Source organism: Hyperolius riggenbachi, chromosome 4 (assembly GCF_040937935.1).
Source record: "Hyperolius riggenbachi isolate aHypRig1 chromosome 4, aHypRig1.pri, whole genome shotgun sequence".
Taxonomy (NCBI): Eukaryota; Metazoa; Chordata; class Amphibia; order Anura; family Hyperoliidae; genus Hyperolius; species Hyperolius riggenbachi.
Window position 1 is genome coordinate 151187714 of NC_090649.1, and position 18098 is coordinate 151205811.

At 42.8% G+C, this 18098-nt stretch overlaps 1 protein-coding gene across 4 annotated transcripts in view; it reads right to left on the minus strand.

The window, feature by feature from the left end:
- Positions 1 to 566: 566 nt before the first annotated feature.
- Positions 567 to 18098, minus strand: part of PLS1 (plastin 1) — a 165105-nt gene continuing 147573 nt past the window's right edge. For all 4 annotated transcript variants that reach the window (XM_068280783.1, XM_068280782.1, XM_068280784.1 and 1 more), the window contains 3 exons: positions 7429 to 7552; positions 5432 to 5556; positions 567 to 1130 (listed from right to left, as the gene is read on the minus strand). In XM_068280783.1, the coding sequence (XP_068136884.1) occupies positions 995 to 1130; positions 5432 to 5556; positions 7429 to 7552 (385 nt within the window). In that variant the 3' untranslated portion in view covers positions 567 to 994. The remainder of the gene's footprint in view (positions 1131 to 5431; positions 5557 to 7428; positions 7553 to 18098) is intronic.

The window sequence follows — 18098 nt, forward strand, 5'->3', positions numbered from 1 at the left end:
TGATCAGTGAGGGTCACACTGTAGTCACTTCCTGTCTGAGTCAGGACTGAGTCAGCCACTTACATACCTGATATTTAACTCTTTCAGACAGAGAAAGAATAAAAGGAAAACAGTATAATTATTTGTGTGCTAGGCACTGTACATACACATGTCTATCTCATCATGTCACATGTCAGTTCGGGTATCCTTTAAGTTTTGCCCATCAGGGTCAGATGGCACATGCTCAGTGCGGGTGTCTGCCGTCCCCATCTCGCTCCTGTGGCTGGGAGCATTCTTTTCCTGCGCAGTAGTACCCAGCCATGGCCACGGGAGTGCGGCGGGGCGGGCGCACATGGCCGGGTTGCACATGCGCCCACGACTCGCCAAAGTTACGGGGCTTCTACCAGGACAGTGTGAAGGTGGTGGAAGACGTCATGGGAGGGATTGATGTGGAGGGGGCTGCAGGTCTGTATAAGCCCCAAGTATGTATAAATCTTTTATGTAGGTTTGTCTCTGGTTTATTTAAAGAATTAGCTATCAAGCTTCATCTGCTGAAACCAGACATCACTGAGATTTTAGGCAAAAGGGTTATTAGCTAGCAGTTTATTTCAATTTAGCTCAACAGTTTTCCTGCAGATTTTTTTTTTAATTGAGCAATTTTGACAATAAATTTGTCAGCAAAATCAATACATTTGAGGTTCTTCCATTCTGCAATATATAAAAGCAAAAGACGGCGTGCAGAACCAATTAGCTTGGTAGTAGGCTGTGGATTCTTGTGGCAGTCTCCCGGGTCTGCATCATGTCCATGTACAAAAAGCTTGTGAAGATGAGGTCCAATCATGGCATAGTACGCAGAGATTACTCAGCAGAATTATATATTACATATATTCTCACAAGACTAAAGAACTGGTTACATTTCCATCATTACAGTGACATTTTAGCTGGATTGGACCACATATGTATGGGCAGGATAGTTCTGTTTCCCACAAGGCACTCTGCATAGCAGATCTATGCTTTATTTCAGTTTGTTGAGTCCTCTGCCCATCAGGCAAGCGAATACTGTCATCACCATCTTTGGTTTCACTTCCACCAAGTCGTCAGGCAGTGCGTATATCCGAGCACCTATTTTTCTGGCGATGGAAATTGCATACCTATAATTAAATGAATTGAACATAAACATTAGTGATCATAATCTAGAAAATGAATTGGTGGGAGCTCAGAAAAACTCTGTCTAAAGCTAAATACAGTGTTGAGCTGGATCATCCACAAGGCAATTCTAGGCAGATGCTTAGGGCCTGGCGGATGCTAGCCCCCACTAAATCTTACTAAAAAAAAAGAAAAAAGAAAGAAAGAAGGTGACCATCAGCAATGGGCAAAAACCGTTATCTTGCCTGGGACCCCATTTTATCTTAATTTGCAGTCTTGTAATAACTTTTGCCTCAAATGGCAGTTTGTGATTCAACTCTGTTGACCGCTTAGGAACTCTTGCTATACTATGCATTGCTCAGCTAGCTGCACAGCAAAGGGGAGGATGAGTGAGAGACTCTACATTGTTGTGTTACAGTATCAATGCTTTAAAAGTCAGACAAGCGCTATTTAAAGCAACCAATCACTGGAGAATAGGCATGGTCAATGAGAGGCAAAAATTCAGTGTTAGATGCAGGTGAACAGAGGTGCAAATAGAATAAAATAATCTAATAAAAGGTTTAAAACATGCACATGGTAGAGGTGGAAACCAAGCCATTCCAAAGGACACTACAGCAAGTACGTTTTACAGTATAACACAAAACAAATTTATTTATACACTCCACAACATTACAACGCGTTTCGCGGGCGTGACCCCACTTCTTCAGGCAATTCAGAAAAGAGTATATAGTATTTGATGTGCGGGTCCATACTAAGCGCCTCTGTGTATGGACTCGGACATCAAATGCTATATACTCCTTTCTGAATTGACTGAAGAAGTGGGGTCACGCCCGCAAAACGCATTGTAATATTGTGGAGTGTATAAATAAATTTGTTTTGTGTTATACTATAAAACGTACTTGCTGTAATGTCCTTTGGAGTGGCTTGGTTTCCACCACTACCACATCCACGTTTTAAACATTTTATTCGATTATTTTATTCTATTGGCGCCTCTGTTCACCTGCATCTATTTCCAGTCCACCCTTGGTAGAAGGGCGGAAAACATTTCACGTTTCTTCCTATCTACAGAGAGCGACTTCTTATTCCTGAGTGGGAACAGGCTTGTTCTCCCCACCTGCCGTCACAGTGGTTGCCTTTGAGGTAACCCTGGTTTGTGAGTACTATTTTCTTGCCTTTCATCTCTCCTCCCATTAACCATACATACTATACCATATTGGGCTCTCGGTGTCCCTTGGTGTTCTTTCATTTAAAAATTCAGTGTTGATTCAGGATCATGCAAATATTGTATTTAAATATATGCAGCTTGAAAAATGGACCAGTCAAATCCTGCAAAAGTTGAATTGGTTCATTTTAAAACTGCATACACTTGCATACAAAATTTGTATAATGCTGCATCAACTCAGATTTATTTGAATCTCATTGACCATCTCTACTGAAAAAGAGGATAGCTACATCAGGGGACAGATGTACGTTCTCTAGATTTTCACCTGAGATGATCACAATTGTTTAGAATGATAAAAAATAATCTTTAAAAAGCTTTAAGTTGGGTAAACAGCTAAGCATTGTCTAATTGGGCAAGAAGTGTGTTTTCCATCAGCACCGCAATCAAATAAAAAACAATATTATGAGAACCAACATTGTGGCCCTTATGAATATTGATTGTAATGCTGATCAGGGATTGATCGTAATGTCAATCATGGGTTGATCACAGTGTCTTGCGCTCCCTACATTCCTCCATGGCAATCTCCTCCCTTTCCTAATGAATAGACTAATCACAGTGTAATTAATGTAAACATCTGGATCAGACCCATGCAATAAGCATTACAGACACTTATTGGGCTTAATTCACAAAAGCGTGATAACTGATTATTATTATTGTATTTATAAAGAGCCAACATATTACGCAGCACTGCACAATAGATAAATGGGTTAACATACAAGGTAGAACATAAAGGAAACTCACAACAAAACAAGATCATGCAAATTATTTGATAACAATACAGTGTCATAGGTCAAAATAGAGACTGTTCTAGTCCACGAGAGGGGTGATTGTCAGTAAGATTGCATAATCAAGCTGGAAACACTAGGGAGGAGGGCCCTGCCAGAGGCTTACAATCTAAAGGGTGGGAGTGGAGACAATAGGTGCATCTTTTGAGAGGGTGTCTAACAGAACATATTATGGTGCTGGTGTAGGGGGTTATGCGAGCATGAAAAAGGTGAGTCTTGAGAGCTTGTTTGAAGGTATTAAAGGTGGGGGGGCGAGTCTGATGGCTGGTGGGAGCGAGTTCAAGAGAGTAGGGGCAGCCCTGGTGAAGTCCTGCAATCGTGCATGTGACCGAGATATGCGTGGTGCGACTAGGCGCAGGTCATTGGAGGATCAGAGGGGGCGGGCTGGTATGTGTCTGTGGACCAGATCAGAGATGTAGGTTGGGCAGGTCTTGTGCACTGATTTGTAAGCCAAGCATAGGATTTTGAAATTGATCCTAAAGCTGATGGGGAGCCAGTGTAGGGCTTTACAGAGCGGAGTTGTAGAGGCACTGCGATGAGAAGAATGTATCAGTCCGGCTGCCGCATTTATTACCAATTGAAGTGGGGCAGTACAGTTAGAGGGGAGGCCAGACAAAAGAGAATTGCAGTAGTCTGGGCGGGAGATGACAAGGGCGTGGATAAGGAGTTTAGTGGTGTCAGGGGACAGGTAGGAGCGGATCTTGGAGATGTTGGAGGTGGAAGTTGCAGGATCTGGCAATACCATGGATGTGGGGTGTAAAGGAAAGTTCAGAGTCCAGGGTAACGCCTAGACAGCGGGCTTGGAAGGTAGGGCGGATGGTATTATTTTCGATAGTGATATGCAGATCTGAGAGGGGTGCAGCTGTGCGGTGTGGGAATATTAGAAGCTCAGTCTTGTCCAAATTAAGCTTTAGGTACCTGGCGGCCATCCAGGAGCAAATGGATGTGAGGCAGGCGGAGACTTTGTCTATGGTAGAGGAGGAGAGATCTGGGGTGTGGAGGTATATCTGGGTGTCATCGGCATACAGGTGGTAATTGAAACCCATGGAGGAGATGATTTTGCCAATTGAGGCATTATATAGAGAACTGATAGCACGGCGGTGCTATGCAGTTACCACGCAATGTGATGCATGCGAAGGTTTGCGCGCGCAAAGACTTACGGCCGCGTGCTAACGAAGATTTGTGCGCGATCAAGCCTTTACACGTGCAAACCTTTGCACGCGTCACATAGCGTGGTGACTGTATAGCACGGCCATGCTATGAGTTATCATGCTTTTGTGAATCAAGCCCCTTGTGTCAAAGGATAACACTCAGAGGTGACAGAAGCATTACTCCAAAAGGACGCCATAGAGGAAGGAATCGGGATCAGAAGAAAGGACACTCACAAACCAATTTGTAGGTTAGAATTTCACTATATCATTGAAACAATTTTGAATGACAACTCTAACTCCTCTTATCACTAACCTGACCTGAAGGTCGGGTTTAAATTTTTTGTGCCCCTAGGCTGAGTATGCTCCCCTTTCATGTACAGCAGGGCCCCTCCCATTCCATGTGCAGCCCCCTCTTCCATTTGTATCATGCATTTAGTATAACCTCTCTTTCATGAACAGCTCCCTTGAGCTTCAGCTTCCCTTTTTCATGTGTTGTTCTCCAGGTATTAATGCTTCTTTCATGTTCAGGTGCCCCCTTGGGCTGCAGTCGCCCAAGGCCCTGGCCTTATGGTCTTTCCAGAAATCCCGCCCTGCCTGATCTCACCTTCCTAACTTCAAAAACAGGCAATACTTAACTTTTCACATCAGCAGTCCCAAGAAGAGAATTGTGCCAAGACCATAAAGTGTAATAAAGAGACCGCTTTATTGTTTGGATGTTAGTCTTTACTGTATTATTGAAGGAATCACCTAACACTCAAGCAGCATACTGCAGGCTTCAGAAACCCATGTTTGCCTATACAAAGAGTGATGGGGGCATGTCAGCCTAGTTACTACACCCTTGCAGCAAAGTGCTTCCATTCAGAAATGCATTAAAGAGAAATGTTTCTCTAGGAAATACAGGAGCATTGGCTCCTCTTACTTCCCACCTGGCCATTTTGGTAAGGCAAGTTGGGTACGGGAATTCAAATGCAATGTGAATCAGGATCCTAGATGCTCACCAAGCCCTAAGCCTTGTTGCCTTGTGAATGACCAAGCTTGGCTTCCATTTGAAACACATTTATTCTCTAATTCCAGAAGAACTAACTCATACTCGATTCAGTTTTTTCACATGAAGAGCAAAGAAACAGACACACAGGTGTATAACTTACTTAGCGTTTTTCATTTTGTCTTCATCTGAAAGATTATCTCTTTTTACCATTTCTGGGTTTACAGCTTTCGGTGAAATGGCATCAATTAAATCAAGCACAGGCAGGCTGGTGCTAATGGCCTTATCCTGCAAAGAAAGGGTTAAACAGAATGAGCAATACAAACATTTTAGGTTCCCCTCAAGAAGGAAGGCACGCAAGGACCAAAAGACAAGATTGTTCTTGCTGACTGTTGCATGAAGCAGTTTGTTCCTTATTTAATGTGGAGAAATTAAGCACCAGTTGGCTTCTGGTTTTTAGGGGTTATTTTTACATTTAATTTGCAAACACTCCATAAAAACTTCTTTAAAGTAAACAAAGAAACCCTCTGTTGGCTCTTGAAACGTACAGTGTGCAGATCTTTTTGAGATGGAACCAGAAATCACACACAGGTATATAACAGTACCCCCCATGACTGACCGCAAGGGAACCCAGGGGCTATGGTGGTCCACTACTCCTCCCTATCCTCTTGCAGAGTGCAGCGAAACAGTGTAAACATAGCTCCCAACTGTCCTTTTGTCAAGAGGTACAATCGCACTTTGGGATCCAAATCCCCCTGTCCCTCTTTCTACCTCATTTATCCCCCTTTAGGACTGACGCACAGATCTGTGTAAATATATCTATTTATCTCCTGAAAAAAATGTTATAAATTGACTCAACAATATTTTTCTCAACCTTTAAATTAACTAATTCAGCCTTCAGTTGTTTTTCACCTTTTGCATTCGAGCAATTTTCACCTCCCATTCATTCACCAATAACTTTGGATGCATAAGGTGAAAAAACACTAAAGGCTGAAGTGGTTAAAAAAGTCAGACCCTTAGGTAACTATTTATGTTTTTTTTATTGTAATTTATTTGTTTTTATTAAAAAATTTATTTGGGTATTTTTGATTTTTGAGAGAGTGTGGGAGGTAAACAGTTAATAGTAAATGTAAGTGTATGTCTATTTATTAAAAAAAAGTATGTAGATGTAGTTTTAATAGTCATTTTTTTTGGGGGGGGGGGGGGGTGGTCCTGCAAGCGTAACATGTACGCTTACAGGAGGTGCAGAGGGGACGTAACACTTAGAAAGATTGTGACTTCTCATAGAAGCCGTTGGTCTTTCTAATAGGAAAGTAGTAGAAAAGATTGGTTAGCACTCCAACTTCTCAATGAGCATAATTTATTTTCCAATCACATGTAAACACTATGGTTAACAATTGTTTCGGAGTCATTCAGGGTCCCTTTCTTCAGAACAGTGCAGACTGCTCATTGAGAAGCTGGAGTACTAACCGATCTTTTCTACTACTTGGACTTTGTTGGGATGTTGCTTAGCATCCAATGTTATGCACTCGAAGTAAACACGGAAAAGTGTGCCTTTCCGCATCCTTCTAATTTATTGGTCTTTCTAATGGGGACTTAGATCAATGAATGGGAAATGGGAATCCATAGTATTCCTTTAAGTCTTGTGTCTGTTTTGCATTAATAAATGTAATTGTGCTTTTATAGTTTTGGTGGTGCCGACCTCCTTTGAATTTGGTGGATTTGTGGCCCTTAGGGCCCTTTTACACTTAATCAGTTGGCATGCGTTAGTTTACGCTAGTATGCGTTAGTACGTGTTAGTACGCGTTTTTTCCATAGCAGTGCATTGGGAAGAAGATTTCAGTTAAACGCGTTAAGTGTGAAAGGTGCCATAGGAAAACATGGCCATTACTTTTAAAATCAGTTTTCTTTCAGTTTTAACTGAGAGCAACTGATTAAGTGTAAAAGGGCCCTTAACGGTAACGGGGTGCTGGTATTGGCACACCTTTTAAAATATACATGTAAGTGCTCCTTCTTCCTACAGAGTGGACTTCAAATACATTTTGTGATGCACAAAAAGATTACACCAGTAGCAAGTAGCGCATTTCAGGCAGGCACATTGCTGGAGATTTGTTAGTAAAAAATGTAAGCTGATTTCACCATATTCTCATACTTGCTTACCCTAAAGCTGTTGATGAAGGTGTTCTTGTTAGCCTCTCGTAGAGTTTCATTCACCCACTTTATGATAGTTCTGTCATCAATCTTTGCACCTTCTCCAAGATCTGATAACACATTTAATGTATACCTATAAAAGACAAATCTCAGAATAAATACATGGTTTGCTATTAGCCAATAACCCTGCAAATGGGTTAACACTGCCAACACTGACCTGAATATGCAATAAAGTATGAAGAATGGGATTTGTGGCCTATAGGACTTCATCCAAAGTTGCTTCACTTCCCTTCCTCCTCCTCAATTAAGTTTTTTCACAGATTACATTACTTTTAAGTCAACAGCATTATTGAATAACTGTATAATGAATAGGGAGTTGCAGTACAGGTTTTTAATAGACTAGATTGTAGTTCAGTTTTAAAAGTATCTTTAGCTGTTTGTGATTCCAGACACTTTGGACTCATTCACATTTCGCTTACGTGTGCACATTGAGGCTAGTTCAACACATATAGCGGTGCAATTGTCCTGGTAAACGAGAGCCCAGGGAAGGACTATAGCACCACACCATTACACATGTTACCCTTCAGCAGAGTGTACCGACAGGGTAATATCCGTAACTCTGCCCCCTGCTCAGTGACGTACTCCCTGCTGGACAGGAAGTACAGCACTTAAATTTCAGTGCTCTGCATCTGCCCGCGGCAATGCAACCGTGATTGCAGGAGGCACGGATCACGGATCTTATGCAGGTGTCTTTGGCTGCAGCTCCAATTGCATCCAGCAGGTGTCACCCTGCGACTGTGGGCTTACTTGCGTGCATACATTTGTGGCCAATCACCTGGGTACTTTATAATTCACCCTCTGCTCTGGTCCACTGCAGAGGAGAATACAAATTGGAGCACCAACATGAGCATATGGGGCTCCTTATTGGATTGCAACATACCAATGGGAATCCTCCCTCCACCAGAGAGGATTCCCATTGGTCCACCACCCGGTGATCCAATAAGAATCTTCCCTGGGGAGAGAGGAATTCCGTTGGTCTGTTGCAATTCAGTGGGAAGCCCCATGCTTTTTCCAGCGCTTTCACCCTGCAGTGGACCTGAACGCTAGTGACAACAGCAGCGGTGGACCCAAAGTGGCAGAAGACAGGTGTGTAAATTGGAGAAACATATGCGGCAACCAGCTTCCATTGATTATGTCAGCATCCGCTTCTTTGAAGACCTGTATCCGGAATTATCGCCTACTACACAACCTTGACTTCCACTCATGTGAAAAACAAAACAAACTAATCTGCTACTAACAGACTTATGTGAATTGATCATATTGCTTTGCATAGGATATTTTTGTATGACTAATGATCCATTCTGCTCCCTTAAAGGAACATTATCAATTAACATGTTTTTTTCAGTTGAGATAGGAATTGTTTGGGAAGTTCTTTTAAGTACTGGTGCATACATTTGTTATCAAATTCCTTTCACACTTCAGTGACGCCAAAATATGATGGACTAAATCATGAAGGGAGTGGGATTCCGTCACACTACATCTGTTAATCCTGTGTGTGTGAGAAAGCTCTCACTGCAGCTGCCTGTCTCTGAGAGCTCTCTGCAGAAAGCAGAGGAAATGTATCTTATGTGTAACATAAACATTTGTAATAGTGTGTGAAACCAGATATTAGAGGCATTTCATATAACTCTGCTTCAATATTACACTGTTCGTAGCATGTCAGACTACAAAGATTCACCTCTGCAAATAAAAACTTCCAACGCACCTAAAATCTACACACAATGAGTTACAGCTTTTGCCTCTGATATTTAATATGAAAAGTAGGAAAATGTTTACACAGCTACTTAGACAATATTTGTACATTGTCATTTTAGAACACTTGGTTTGATAGTGTTCCTTTAAGTGGAATATTTTCCTTGCCAGTGTGAACCTAGCCTTAGTGCTACACTTCAGGTATGGAGTGGTTAAGGAGCAAATTCATTTCCTGTATAAAGACAAAGTATTACCATGAGTCCTTTTGTAATAATTTCCTAGGAGATAAATTACATATACCAAGGCCATAATGTTTCAGTTAAAGAGTAACTGTCAGGCTGCAGAAGCTAATTTAAACCTCTATTCTCCTGTGTTAAACAGTTTAGACGGAAGCCAAAAAGGCAATAGTGAAGATAAAAATCTCTCTTACATTTGATGTGTGCTTATCAGCAAAGCTGTTAGACCCAAGAGGACGCAAGCCTGTTATGATCATGTCTGCAGCATTTACTGCTGGCTGCAGTGGTATTGTAACCCAAGCAGTTCTGATGTCATTAAATGCATTTTCTTGCATAGTTTGGTTTGCACTTAAACTAGTTGCTGATTCCATCTGCAGTCACTCTGAAATTAATGACAGTTTAACATGCTCTTGTGTAAACAAACATTGTCTGCTGCAGTGGAGGGGCAGTCCCTTTCCTGCAGGCTGCATATCATTGTCTGCCTTTTCCTGCTATCAGCCTGTGATTAATTACCATTCACTTGTGTGGGAATCTGCAGGTCTGCTCCCATTGGATGACCTCAGTATAAAGAACTGCTTCCTGCAATGTCTCATGGGCTACCATAGTCTCAGATTCTATCTGTTACTCTGCTCGTGCCCCACCTCGTTCCTGGTCCGTGTGGACTGCGCTGACTCCTGCGAAGGGGTCAGCGAGTCCTCCTAGTTCTGCTCTTGTTCTAGAAGTTGTTACTTGCTTGTCTTGTGTCATATATTGGTTCATCGCCAATATATACGCATACTTGCGCATTTTGTTATTTTCCTTGTATTCGTGTTACGTTGATATATCAGTGTCGCTGATATATACGTACACGAACTGTTTATATCCTGTGTTCCGTTAGTCAGCGTTCCAGCACGCTGAGCTAGTTATCCTGTTCCTGGTCCTGTTTGTGGATTGCGTTCATCTCTGCGAAGAGATAGCGAATCCTTCTGAGTCCTGTTCCCTGTATTACTCCAGTCTTAGTCAGAGTTCCTGCTTATGTTATTAGTTCCTGCTTATGTCATATATCGGTTCATTGCCGATATATACATATGTTAGTCAGACGTTGCGAATAGTTTCATTGATAGCTGTAATTGTAATACGCTAGGAAAACATACTTATTGTGTATTTATCTGTGTTACGTTCATCTATCTTGATCCTGCTATTTCCTGTCTCTCCTGTCCTGTCTTTGTGAGGCACGCCATCGCCGCAACGCATTGGCTGCCTCATTCCAGTCTGTCTGGTTTTGGACGCTTGCTGTCGCTAAGTAATCGCTAGCTAGCAAGCGTTCATTCTGTCTACCTGTCCTGATCTCCTCAGTCCTGGTTTATGCGCTCAGCGCTACTTTGCGCTGAGACGTTATTACGAAAGTGTTTGTGGCTGTTCGGATCTGCACCGGCTCTGTGCACCACAATCTCCTATTGGAGTCAGTCCTCTCCTCCACTAAACTGGGGATATCCTGATCCCTTGTGCAGGTGTGTGTACCTCCTTCACGTCAGCTTATGTGTTGTATGCCGACTGTGGAGATTACACCTCCAAGCTTAACATTATGGTAGCCCCATTACCAATCCCCATTGTGGGGGGGGGGGTTCCCAGCAAAAATGACACTGTTTGTTATGGTTCCTGTTCCTTTAAGAAATTTGAGAAGCTCAATTCTGAAACAGAAAATGAGTTTTTTTCTGAATGTGCCAATCCTGAGCTCCAGGCTACTCCTGTTTCAACGTGGGCCCCCCAGCTAGTTTATGTTTTATTTAAGGGAAGATTGTTTCAGTGGGCCTACGATGTCTTGGATCATACCAATTTAAAAGAAAGACCACTGGAATTTCTAGCGTTTGTGATCCATAACTGGCTGCGCAAAACCGATTTGCCTAGCCCTTTTGATAAGCTCCTGGCAGCTTGTCAATCAGCTGCTCCTTCTACTGCCTACAAAAATAATCAGCAAGCAGATAATTGTTCTGATAACTTTTCTTCTGCTAAGGCAGCAGGGTCTAAAGCCAAACGTAAACGCTCCAAAAGAAAAGCGTTACAATCAGCGGAGTCGTCGCCCTTGGCGACTGCGCATCAGATCTGTAATGAGACTCCGCCAGTAGCAGATAATGAAATTCAGTCACCATTCAGGGGAGTCAAATGGACCTATGAAACTACTAATGAACTTTCATTGCTAGCCAGGGAAAATAAAAGTTCTTGTTTAAATGAATTATCTGAATATGATTATGAAGATATATTACAGAGTATTGAACAGATCAATTTATTCGTGCAGCAAGGGAAATTTGCATACACTACAGTTCAACACTTGCTACAGGTATTGGAGATCCTTAGGAATAAGAAATCGGCCAATCACCTGCTAAATAACCCAATGTATGTTTCTGCCACTAACACATTTGCAAACTATGATCAGCCGGAATGCTCAGCTGTTAAATATGCATGGGATCCTCCATTTGAGAGAGGAGAGATGGAAGCCCTGGTCTATGAATGGAAGAAAGATGCAAGTTCATTTTGTCAGTTTTACAGTGCAAAAAGTGAATTAGTATTGAATGCATGCATTAAGTCTGCCTATAACCTAATAAAAACTGGTGTGTGTGGGTATGACTTTGTGGCTCCATTGATCGATGTGTGGAGAATGATTCTGGACGATTTTTATGCAATTCAATCAGTTGATACCAGGGAAGACACACTGTCAAGTGGAGATTGTTCCACTTCCTCAGTTCCTGAGGACTCGCCTGCTTCAGCACCTTTGGCTGATTCAGCGAGTGATTCAGAGCTCCTTTTGTGTGAAATTGAAGTTCCTGTAATTCCACCCTGTACCATGGATAACTCAGTGTTACTTCCCAGTAAGACAGAAATTACTAATACTTCCTTAATCTTGCCCTGCACAAATTTCTCAGCAGAGGACCCAGAGGTCCTGCTGACTTCTGAGTCCAGCCTAGCCAGTACTCATGAAACAGACACCAGAAAAATCTTGCCTGTCTCTGCAAACACTTCTGCAGAAATTACCTGTGTTAATAAAGTTCAACTCCTGTCTGATCCAGCAGATGCCAATAGATGCACTACATCAGTTTCTGAGTCCCAGCAATTCTGTCCAGAAATCTCAGAACCCCAGCATCTGAATTTTCCAATTTCACAATTGAATGGTGATTTAGATGCGCAAACATTGTGTTTTGATCTTCCTGTTTCTACACCTCACTCTAGTTTCATGAATAACTCAGAGCGTCTGCTATGTGAGTCCGAAATCGCAGAATTATTACTGTGTTCAGAAAATGTTCCAGTGAACTTGCCCTGTACCATGAATTGTGCAGTAGATCTCTCCAATGAAACTCAGGTCACAGAATCATTATGCTGTCCAGCAGGTGCTTCCATGGTTTTGCCCTGCAGTGTGGACTGTTCGGTGATCCTGTCCAGTGAAGCTGTGGTCACAGAGTCTTATGCTTCACCCAGTACTTTGGATACTTCAAACCCTCTAGCAGAACAGTCTGAGGCACTGCTTACCTCAGTTGGTGTTGCAGTAATATTCACTTGTCTAGCAGCTGTTTTGGAATTACAGTCTGCTCTAATAAAACTTGATGAATTTCTGCCCAGCGAAGCAGAAGCCATTGAAATATTGTCCTCGTCAGCAAGTGTGTTAGATACCTTGCCCTGTACACAGTCTGATTTAACCAATGTTGTTGAGTCCCTCTCCAGTGTTGTAACAGCCGAGGAACTCCAGCCCTGTCCTCTGAATGTTTCAAAAGTCTTGCACTGTAACATGGATAATTCTGACTCGCTGGAAAAAATAATAGAAATCTCAGAATTTCAGTCCGGGTTAATGAGTGTTTCTGAAACCCAGCCCTGTATCCTGGAAAATTCTGGTTCTCTGGCCGGTGTGGCAGAAGTTCCTGAGTCCCCTTCCTGTCCAGTGAGTTACTCAGTTTTGCCTAGTTCAGTGGGGATTGCTGCACTATTGACTTGTTTTGCAGCCCTTCATGAGCTCCAATCCAGTGTATTTGATGAGTCTCTGTCTAGTCCAGAAGAAGTTATGGGAACCCTGTCTAGTTCGGTGCATACATCAGAAGATTTGTCCTGTCTTGTAAATGCCCCTGAACATGATTTGTTAATAACTTTGCTGGAATCAGAGACATCTAAGTCTGATCCTGCATTTTTTAGTGAGAATCCAGTAACTGTGAAGTCTAGTCATGATGATTTTTTTTTGCCCAGTCCTGGTTTCGGTCCTACCTTGACTGACTTTGAGGTTTGCAGTTCCTTGACATGCCCAGAAGTCTCTCTTGTGCCGGTGTGCCCAGATGTGCTTCGTATGCCAGAGTGCCCAAGTGTGTCTGTGTTGGCGTGCTCACACGCTTCCCTAGTGGAGACATGTTCTGATGTTGCCGGTTGGCCTGCATGCCCGGAGATGGTTCTGGTCCCTAAAAACCCTGATCTTGATGTTTGTCCTTGTGACCCTGACTCTAGAGTTGCCCTGGGTTCCATAGGGGTTCTTGATGGTTCTCCATGTGAGCCTAAGGGGCGTTCTGACCTGTGGGGATCTCTTTGGAGCTTCCAAGTGTTCTGGGAGATCTCTGAGGAAACTTGTCCTGGTACCTTGGACTGGTTCAACGGTGGGTTTTGTGTTGGTGGGGACAGTTCTGGTGGGCATTGCAAAGGCTTTGGCGTTTTTGGACAGTCCCGGGAAGGCGGTGGGTATCGCTCAGAGAGTTTCTGGGGGCTTTTCTCTGGAAGTCGTGGTTCTGATGGGTATCACACTGAGGCTTGTGGTGCTGACGGGCATGGTTCTGTAGGTTCTGGTTCTGATGGGTCCAGTCTTGTGGGGACTGATTCTGGAATTTGGTCTTGCCGGGCTGTCCCGGTCATCATGAATTATCAGTCAGATTGTTTTGTTGGGAATTTCAGTTTCGAAAAGCGTCTGGTATCCGCCTTTAAGGGGGGGGGGGGTAATGTTATGATCATGTCTGCAGCGTTTACTGCTGGCTGCAGTGGTATTGTAACCCAAGCAGTTCTGATGTCATTAAATGCATTTTCTTGCATAGTTTGGTTTGCACTTAAACTAGTTGCTGATTCCATCTGCAGTCACTCTGAAATTAATGACAGTTTAACATGCTCTTGTGTAAACAAACATTGTCTGCTGCAGTGGAGGGGCAGTCCCTTTCCTGCAGGCTGCATATCATTGTCTGCCTTTTCCTGCTATCAGCCTGTGATTAATTACCATTCACTTGTGTGGGAATCTGCAGGTCTGCTCCCATTGGATGACCTCAGTATAAAGAACTGCTTCCTGCAATGTCTCATGGGCTACCATAGTCTCAGATTCTATCTGTTACTCTGCTCGTGCCCCACCTCGTTCCTGGTCCGTGTGGACTGCGCTGACTCCTGCGAAGGGGTCAGCGAGTCCTCCTAGTTCTGCTCTTGTTCTAGAAGTTGTTACTTGCTTGTCTTGTGTCATATATTGGTTCATCGCCAATATATACGCATACTTGCGCATTTTGTTATTTTCCTTGTATTCGTGTTACGTTGATATATCAGTGTCGCTGATATATACATACACGAACTGTTTATATCCTGTGTTCCGTTAGTCAGCGTTCCAGCACGCTGAGCTAGTTATCCTGTTCCTGGTCCTGTTTGTGGATTGCGTTCATCTCTGCGAAGAGATAGCGAATCCTTCTGAGTCCTGTTCCCTGTATTACTCCAGTCTTAGTCAGAGTTCCTGCTTATGTCATATATCGGTTCATTGCCGATATATACATATGTTAGTCAGACGTTACGAATAGTTTCATTGATAGCTGTAATTGTAATACGCTAGGAAAACATACTTATTGTGTATTTATCTGTGTTACGTTCATCTATCTTGATCCTGCTATTTCCTGTCTCTCCTGTCCTGTCTTTGTGAGGCACGCCATTGCCGCAACGCATTGGCTGCCTCATTCCAGTCTGTCTGGTTTTGGACGCTTGCTGTCGCTAAGTAATCGCTAGCTAGCAAGCGTTCATTCTGTCTACCTGTCCTGATCTCCTCAGTCCTGGTTTATGCGCTCAGCGCTACTTTGCGCTGAGACGTTATTACGAAAGTGTTTGTGGCTGTTCGGATCTGCACCGGCTCTGTGCACCACAATCTCCTATTGGAGTCAGTCCTCTCCTCCACTAAACTGGGGATATCCTGATCCCTTGTGCTGGTGTGTGTACCTCCTTCACGTCAGCTTATGTGTTGTATGCTGACTGTGGAGATTACACCTCCAAGCTTAACAAAGCCGCATACCATACTGCAAAGCATTCTGGGGCCCTCCCCTCGGCTGCTAAGGAGAAGTTACAGTATCACGTTTCAGCAGCTTCTAACTCAGTCCAGCGCACAGCACTGAAAAATCTCCGGGCAGAGTACACTGCAGGAGTCCGCTATTGTTCCTAGCCACATGGCTAATTAATATTCACTGCACACTAGTGTTATTCAGTACGAGCTTTTCTGTGATCAGGAAGCAGGCAGGACATGACGACACATTTGGCTTCATAGGAGACAGACAAACATGGAACCTGCCATGAGCTGTCAGGAGCATCAATCTCTGCATATACTATATACAAATTCTGTGAAGTACAAACGTGGACAGTGAAATGCATATGTAATGTAAGTACAGCCAATCTTTAGCTACTGATATATGTGTTTATTTTCTCTGAGACCCTATACCTAACAGCTCCTCTTTAATGAAGATAAAAAGAACTAATTCAAAGTTGGAGAAAACTACCAATAAATCCACTTTAGAGCAGACAGGATTTAATACTGAGACAATTAATGTAAATTTCATACAGCATGAACTATGCTGATTTTTTTTATAATAACTTAAAAAGTTTACCTTCTAACTTTAGGGTGACCATATTTTGATTTCCAAAAAAGAGGATGATCGGCAACAACAATGCGTCTGTCCGTCTCCTCCGGCCATGTTAAATAACAAGAATCTAGACTTTTCATCTTTAGTTTTCTTCTTCATCCTGCTTCTGTTCTTCATCCTCCTTGTCAGCCCATCCATATTTTGCTGAAGAGTTGATCTTTCCTAGCAGTTTTCGATGGCTTAACAAATAAGCATGAAAGTATTTGCAAGACATGTCTTTGAAGTTGTACTGAACTAGTAGAATTCCCTTTAGTGACTCTACGGAAAGCTGGTTAATCTCCTTCGTCCACTGGCTTTGCATTAGTGAAAAAACCCTCTCAACACTTGCATTGTGGGAGGGAAGTGCAAAGACAAACTGTGCAATTGTCAGTAGCTCTGAGTAACATGCAATGCTTTTTGCCTTTTCAAAATATTTGGTCCACTTCTGGTGTACTTGCAGGCCACTGAACTCCTCATCATGGTTGCACGTTTCTGTGAATTTCCTCAGATTGGTGACCTGGTCAAAACACTTAACATCTTCAACTGCCACCCTCTTCTCTCCAAGGTAATTGATGCATGCCTCCACCTCATTCCAGTTTGGTGGCTCACTCAGATCCATCCACATGAATATTGAGAACTCTTCCATGGGAGTCATCTACTTCTGCAGATACTCCAGACATGCACTGTACATGCCATGCACATCTGCACAGAACTGGTCACAGCCTTTAACAAGTCCATCTTTGCGCTTCTGTGCCAGTAGTCCCTTAACTTTAAGGGACATGAAGTTGTTGATCTTGCATTGAAGAAGAATGGTATGTATATTGTTTAATATATTCTTCACTTCCATAATGGACATGTTCTCCTGTTCTATTTCTTGAATGTGGTTGTGGAACACAGGCATGAGTGTGTGCATGTGCCAAAGGTAGATTTCAGCAAAATCCTTTTCAAAAAAACTCTTGAGTGCTATGGGTGGCTTTTGCCGAGACAGAAAATATGCCTTTAAAGCTGGAAACATCTGTAACATCCTCTCAATGCTTGGGAACAATGACAGCGACCTTGTCTTGCTGTGAGAGAGCATCCTTCTGTAATCAATCTCAACAAAATCACAATACTCCTTCAGGCTCTCAGTGCGTACGGTGTAAATGTGGAACTACTGGTAGATTTTGAATATGATATTCTCAATGTCAATTTCTATTGTGCCTGCCCATGGTGTGCACAATTATTCAATATGTGTGCTGGGCAACCCACACCGATCAGAGTCTTGTTTTGCAGCAAACTCTTCAAATTTGCAAACACATTCTTTCCAGCTTCATCACGTCGAATTTCTCCAAAATTTCTGTTGCAATTGTCTCCAGTAAATGCGATGCATTTTTCCTACAAATTGTTTTTTGCCAGGGTCTCTGTGAGATATTTTGCAATGGTTTCTGCTGTCTCATTGGGCGTGTCTTTAACTTAAATCAAGTTTGTTTGCACGCCTCCCTTCTTCCAGTCAAAATACTGGATTATGACTGGGAATATTTTGACTGCTCCGTGGCTACTCCCGTCTGTGGAGACACCACAGTACTGGATTTCTTTGAGTGCCTTATGAGTGATTTCAACAGAGTGGGGGGCTATAGCACCATTGACCATGGCTTCGGTCTTGGTGCGAGCACTACTAAACCTTTTTGCAATGTGAGAGTCAGGCAATGCCTTTTTAAACAAAGTACTGGTGCAATCCATGGACCTGTAACTGTTGTGATGTTTCACTGTATGAAAAGCCATTGCACCTTCTGCTGCATTTACATCATCCTCTGTTTTTCCTGGTCTGACAAAAACCTCTGTCAACTTTGCAGATGAACTC